Raw genomic sequence first — 7,609 nt, 5'->3', positions numbered from 1 at the left:
CTACAGGGAGAGGTCGCCTCTGATTGGACCACTCGTTAAACCCGCGCATGCACAGCAAAAGTGGAGAGGGATGGAACACGCGCGCTAATGATGCCAAGCTTGACAGTGATTGGCAAGGCTGCCATGACAACTGCAGGACGACGTCAGGAACACCAATAGAAAAGGGAAAGAAGATGTTTCGGCTGAACATTTTGAGTTGATGACGGGGAATATTAGTCTGCGCTGAAGGCAATAGCCACAGAATCTTGGAGGCTGTTATTTTGTTAACGTCCCTTTGTGAAGGTTTCTGGTACGGCGACCCCATGGTTTTCCGGTCACCTTTAGAGATTTACCCATCACACCTTTTCCTGCCTAGCCTTGCGGACCGGCCGCTGCTCTTGGCGGGTTCCCTGCCCAGAGCTCGGTCTCCGGAGGAATTGCCAATGTTTCAGCTGCCAAGCCTAAACTTCTCTGCCACACAGGTGGCCAGCGTTTGTGAGACGCTCGAGGAAACGGGAGACATTGAGAGACTTGGCCGATTTCTTTGGTCCCTGCCGGTGGCCCCGGGTGCATGTGATGCCATTAACAAACATGAATCCATTCAACGAGCTCGCGCTGTGGTTGCCTATCACACTGGAAGCTTCCGCGAGTTGTACCACATCCTGGAGAACCACAAGTTCACCAAAGACTCTCATGGCAAACTTCAGGCTATGTGGCTAGATTCTCACTACCAGGAAGCCGAGAAGCTCCGCGGAAGGCCTCTGGGACCAGTTGATAAGTACCGCGTACGGAAGAAGTTCCCTCTGCCTCGGACCATCTGGGATGGTGAGCAGAAGACACATTGTTTCAAAGAACGGACTCGCGGACTCTTACGAGAGTGGTACCTTCAGGACCCGTATCCAAACCCCAGCAAGAAAAGGGAATTGGCACAAGCCACTGGACTAACGCCCACCCAGGTGGGAAACTGGTTTAAGAACCGACGGCAAAGAGACAGAGCTGCAGCAGCCAAAAATAGGTGAGTTTATGGCTCACATTTCATGAAAGGGAAAAAAAATACAGCATGCATAAACAAACACGATAAAGAAATCAGAAAACGTTTCAATAATAGTTTCATCAATGTGTGGTAGATGGTACTTTCATTTGTTTTGACTTAAAGTCGTGTGCTACACTAAATTTGCGTCTAGACCAACAGGCTTTTGATTATATGTGGTTTGTGAGAACGGACCGAAAATTAAAGATAGGCAATGCATTTCTCATTTAATCGTATTCTTAGCGCCGACAGCAGGGATCTAAAGTAAAAGTAAAAATAACTGCAAGCCAATTGTAAATTGTAAACTTGAAATGTATTTCAAGAATAACCTATTTACACTCTTGGGGCATCTTCTTAAGCTTTTCATACCTTCAAATCAATGCGACAACCTTAAAATCATTGTCAGGACTTTTTTTTTCATAACCTTTGGTATGTGTGTAGACGTGATAAGTTGAACATATTGCCTAATTCGATATAAATCTAGCATTCTTTTAAATATTACAACAGTATACTACTTTTATAGTTATACTATAGCTTTGTAAAATCATATGGAACTTTAAATGCTTTGTCTCTTTTTGGGGAAGAAGGACAAATGTATCGTTGGTTTACACGTTTATTTTCCAACATCCCTAGTGAAAAAGTCTAGGGTTTCTGACCATTATTTTCTATGTATTCTATGTTGACCAAGTGTCCTTTGTGGGGTACTTATTGTTGGTTGCGTTACTGTGAAAGGTGTGAAACAATTTTGTTCTTGGATGTTCAGCGGTTTATAGGATATGTGCATTGACTAAAAAGGATTCCAACTGATACGTATTTGTGTTTGTTTTAGACTCCAGCACCACGGCCTGGGCCAGGGCAGCCTACGATCTCTCTCCGAAGCCGGCTGCACCCCTCACAGCTCGGCCGAGTCCCCAACCGCCAGTGTATCCAGCCTGATGGACCGTGGAGATGGAGGCACCATTCTTTCTGTTACGGACAGTGACTCTGACTTTGATGTCTAGAACGACAACACCGATGACCTCCCGTAAACTTGGACCAGAAACAAAGTTTTGGGGGTGGGCAAGAATAGGACCAATCGGTACAAAAATGGTTCTTGTGAGAAAGAAACACTAGCATGTTGATAAGCGCTTCTGCAGACATGGCGCTGCATCATCTCACCTTGTAGCCTGCATGATATGGTTCAATGTTAATTTTAAAGTATGTTTGTTTTATTAACGTGAACAAACTGACGGAGACTCTTGGAGGAAACGCTTTTCATAGAGCTTACCACTTTTTGGCCCCAATTCAAGTCTCAGCAGGAAGACCATCCCTTCATATTAATAGCTATCCTCTATTCAGACAATCGTTTTAGTCGAAAGCACCTTTGCAGTCACCTTCGGCTGCAGGAGGGTTACCTATTAGGCTACCTTTTAATGTCTAAACCCGCAGTGGAGTGTGTGTGTGTGTGCGCGCGCGAGTGTTTGTGTGTTTGTGTGTGTGTGTGTGTGTGTGTGTGTGTGTGTGTGTGTGTGTGTGTGTGTGTGTGTGTGTCTATGTGTGTGTGAGAGAGAGAGAGAGAGAGAGAGAGAGAGAGAGAGAGAGAGAGAGTGTGTGTGTATGCAAGCATGGGGAGAGTATATTTGCGTATGATTATTGTTTATAGGTCTACAATGTTTGTCATGTCAGTACGCTTCTTTTCCTTGAAATTCTACAATTGCTCCTCCATGAAATGTGTCTAAATATTTGTAAAGTGCTTTGATATTTCAGTGTTTGTGCGTTTTATACTCTAAATAGGTTTATGGCGCTGAAGAACAGTGTTATGGGTCACTTTTATGCAAATAAATATAATTTAATATAAGTATAATTCAATACAGATTTTCCTCTGTTCTTACGCAAAACACACACACACACAAACACACAGAAACTTCAACACTTTTGCTGGGCCATTGGTCGCGTTTTTATTGGGAATTGAGAAAAGGCCTTTCAACGTGGTAACAGACAATAAAAGGCTAACATTAAAAATATAATAACAGTATTGTCGGTACTATTACTAAGCTACTTCTACCACCAAAAATAATCACATTAATAATAATAACAAAAATCCTTTAGGCCTATTCATTTGGCTATTTTTGACGAACTGTGCTATGGCCTCCTAGCCTACGATAGCCTAGGAAGTCAGCAGCTGATATCTAAAATACTCCCTCCTCGAAAACATTTTAGTCTTATGTATGAGAAAAAGAAGAATTGGTTTCGATGTTAGCCTATAAATTAAGCAATTGAACGTGATACTAAATGTAGCCAATAGGTAAATAGCCAAAATCTAAATCAATGACTTGTAGGTAACAGTGCCATGACTCCAAATGTAGGCTATACTGTTCTCGTAATCTGAGTGTGTGTCGCATATGTGTTGGGGACGGAGGAGGGGACTTAAACATATTTAATTGAATTGAATACAATCGAAATGAATAGATGCAAAATAACCAAATAACCATATGAGGTTAAAGCATCCAAAGAAAGGGTTATTTCACAGACTTGGAGGTTAGTCAGTTAATATATTTGAAGAAATCTTTTTATTCTTTAATGTGCCACTGAAATATAGTTTAGTTTCTTTATCCATGTGTTGTCGACCTATAGCCTACTGTATATTATATCGGCAGGCCTGGTAAAAAAAAAAGCGTCTAGCGTTTTCTGTATGCATAAAGATTAAAAGAAGGGTAATATTTGTAACCCAAGATATTGATACTTGATTTTATTATTTGTACTGCCTATTACATACATCGGCAGTTGCTTTAATCATTTGCGTTCCCTTCACCTAAATTAGGCCTTTTGTCACAATGGAAAATCTGACAGTCCTAACGAGTTTGACATCGTGACATGCAAGGGCTTATTGTGAGCGTTTTCACACAATAGTATTCCCCCTTTCAGCAGATGCCAAGTTTAGAAAAAGTTTTATATTGTGATGTTTGTTTTGACCAACATAAATAATTCTGCTGAGATTCCAAAGATCGTAATAAATAGCCTACGTAAAACTTCGAACATTTTTTTTATAGATATCAAGGTATCAAATATACCGACAAAATTATTAAATTATTAAATTGCTAAGTAATTGGACGTCCAATGACATTTTTTAGTCTGGGTTGCAGACGTTTTGCTGGCCTATCCCTCACCACTGAATTGTACACCCACTAAACACGCTTTTAAATCAGAAGACTTATCTTGGTGGCCATTAGTTTTGGTATTCGTGACAATCTCAGCGGAGCAGTATTTAATGTGCACTCTCCCAGTCCCACTACTTCGTATACCTTGAGTCTTGAGTCCTTGGCTCTTGGCAAGATAAAATGCAAAAAGTCGTACAATTGCACACATGGAAACGAAAGCTCAGTGGCAGTACCAGTTTGAGTAAAGTAGCTACCGACCTTCTCCGATTTCATCGCTTAACTGAGCACAACTTTCTATTCATGGGTATTCATGCAGCACTTCTTTCTGACCTGGATTCGCGAGGCATCATGGGGTGGTGTGAGTATAGAACGCAGAGCGGCCAAACAGACTGAACGTTTGACACCCCCATACGTTTAACCTCTAAATGATTTGCACTGTCAGTAGGTGGCAGCTAGAATAAGCCCTTCATATGATCAAATTTACAAATATTTTAAACTTTAACTCACGTCGAAAGTGAAAGATTTATAGACTCTCGGTTGAAAGGGAACAAGGTGTGATTCTAACCATTTAATACACAGACCTGGAAGCTAAAAACGACAGGGTAAAGATAGGCTACACTTTTAACAACATTAATGCATATTTTCCTGTTTCAACTCTCGTTTGGAATAAGAACCTAGCTTATCACCCATTCATTTGATACCCTATTTCAAGCAGTAACAAAGTTTGTATTGCCACTATTGGGTCCAAGACGACCGTCATACATGGAATTTTATGATGATCACATAAAACTCTTTTAGTCTTTTTTCAATTCCCAAATGCATTTAAATGGCACACACACACACTCACACAACTATTCTATTCTGTCTCCGACCCACCATCCACCACCCAACCCCAACACACTCCAAGAATGACGCGATAGTCTTTTCTTGGCAGGAAAAACAACACAGAAACCGGTTTTGCTAGAAATTCATCTTGTTCTCTATACCAGGTGTAGCGCTCGATATTGCTTTGTGATTGCCCCTATGGCTTAATGAGAACGGTTTTTAGGATATAGCAATCAATGTGAAAGTGTAATTTCCAGCTCTATTTTTTATCACTGTGGCGTATACTTGTACTGCCACCTTGTGGCTGAAATTAACTCTGTCGCCATCCAATCCCGCATTGGAATATGGAAAGAACTATGCGCCCAAAAAACAATTAAGGGTGGGTTTCCCAAAGCCTTCGTAGCCTTTGCTGATTAACCTCTACTTTAACGTTGCAAGGCTTTCCCACAAAGTCTTACTTCTGTAAGAGATACTTTCTTTAGGTTGTCTTTGGATCATTCTGGGCTATACCTTGACACAGTATTCAGATGAAAAACATTTTAGAGCCTAGAAATGTTGTATTAGTGTCTGGATGTATGCACTTACAGCGATGTAAGACCAAGATATGCTTTGCATTACATTTAGTTTGGGACGGTTTGGGAAACACCTGAAGAAAAATAAACAACTTTAGTAATGTATACTCCATGTTGAAAAGTAAACAACTGTAGTAAGGTGTACTTTCCATGTCTTTGTAAAAACAAATTAATTTTATAAGGCTAACCTTTAAAGGCAGTGAATCGAGGGTAAACACTGATCTATCTACAGTAAACCCCGTAACTCTGAAAAGGGTTGTTGGCAACTGAGTTGATGATTTAAAACTCAATTGTGAATTTCTAGCTAAGAGGGCCTAGCTGTGTACTTTAAATAATGTTAAACATAAACAATTATTTAGATTTATTGGTGAAACTATGGTTAGCTTTGACGGGGTAGGCTTGTTCCCTTTGGTCGAGAAAGACATGAGATAGGCCTATGGAATATCACCGTTGGATTTCTTCGACAGAGAGGTAGCAAGTGTTTTTTCATGAGGGTAAACAATATTTCATGTGAAATCAAAGGACACGACAAACTGGCAGTTTTGTTTAATGCACATTTAGAACAAAAGCACAGCATAGCAATACGACCCTACTTTACAGTATGCAAATATGAAGATTTGAACATGTTGCCTGTATTCTGAGTTAAAAGTCCTGCTGGAGTAGAAAGACCATTGTAAGGGTCAGGCTAAAAACCTCAATCTCTTCTGCACAGAAGTGATTTTTATTCGTTTAATTCCATTCGGTGCAATAATGAGGAGAGATGGGCAGTATTTTTGATAGGCCTACACGCATTTAAATTGTGTATTTGAAATACAAAATAATACAATTTGTCATTTGTTTTTGTATGGGCCTATGAAAATGGATAGATAATTTGCATCAAAATAGTATAGCGTTCAGTATTTTTGAATTTTAAAAATACAGAAAAGACTTTCCCCAAAACTGTATACATGGCATCACATCTGCATGCATCTTTAGGGGAATGTGTGTGTTGAGCACAGGGTCCATATGCATCTTTAGGGGATAGATGTGTGATGTGAAGCATTTCTATTTTATTTGGATTTATATGCAATGGACATGGTACACGTGACTCCACCATGTCTAGTGTGGTATTCTTTGGTGTGCTGGTCACTGTGTCCAGGCTTGTTCAAGACACATGGCAAGTGGAAGATATATGCCTCAGTTGGCTTCTCTGACGGTGTAAGGTCCAATTTATGGTCCATGAGAGCTGATTAAATTGCCCATCTTTGACAGAAATAATATACTTTAAAATTACATATTTATTTGTTTTTAATAGTAATTTTATTGTGGATTGTTTCTTGGGGACGTAAAAAAGCAAAAGATTTTGTGGAATGATCCTGGTATCTTTGTGATCAAATGCTACAACCACAGACAGATGCAGAACACAACAGCACTGTTAACCTCACAACAGCACTGGTAACCTCACAAAGCTGATAGGATGGTAGGCTGGAGCAAGCACCATCAGATAGGGGATCTAGGGGAGATCACTTTAGAGAGCCATCACTGTTTTAAGCAATACTACTATGGACACTTTTTGAGGTATGTTTTAATTTAAATTTTGTTTTGATATCATCTTCAAGTTCATTTTGATGGTATAGTATAGTAGGTGGGTATACTGGGTAAACTCTTGTGCAATAGTACTTCAATGTCAAATGATTCAAAATTGAATCACCTTTCAGTAATTACAATCCGTTATATTAAAACATTTTTGGTGGATGATATCATGTACTTGACTGTAGCCCCACATAACTGATATGGAATATAAGGTTTGTGCCCCTGAAGCAGGGTTTGCTGTTTGGGCAATAACAGATCAAATAGCTTTATTTGAAGTTATGCACAGGACAAGTCCTTCAATTCCTTGTGCTATTGCTTGGGGACCTCCCACAGTGGCCAGTCCTCTCGCTTTCACATGCAAGTATTCACAGCCAGCAACCTAACCAATATGACAACTGCCCAACATTCACAGTTCAACATGCGCTGTCTGGAGCCCAGAAGTGCTAAACCAGACAACATTACAGTCCAACAAAGAACCTGAGCAGCAGGATACA

At 40.1% G+C, this 7,609-nt stretch overlaps 1 protein-coding gene across 1 annotated transcript; it reads left to right on the top strand.

Moving 5' to 3' along the window:
• Positions 1-302: 302 nt before the first annotated feature.
• On the top strand, positions 303-2,010 carry six3b (SIX homeobox 3b; the record flags this gene model as incomplete). Its single annotated transcript, XM_080851156.1, has 2 exons — positions 303-994; positions 1,839-2,010. 2 exons carry the CDS (start codon positions 303-305, stop codon positions 2,008-2,010), a joined length of 864 nt encoding a protein of 287 aa, XP_080707282.1.
• Between the last annotated feature and the right edge of the window lie 5,599 nt (positions 2,011-7,609).

The sequence above is a fragment of the Sprattus sprattus genome (assembly GCF_963457725.1).
Source record: "Sprattus sprattus genome assembly, chromosome: 14".
NCBI classification, from domain to species: Eukaryota; Metazoa; Chordata; class Actinopteri; order Clupeiformes; family Clupeidae; genus Sprattus; species Sprattus sprattus.
This window is presented reverse-complemented; position numbering and strand designations above follow the sequence as displayed.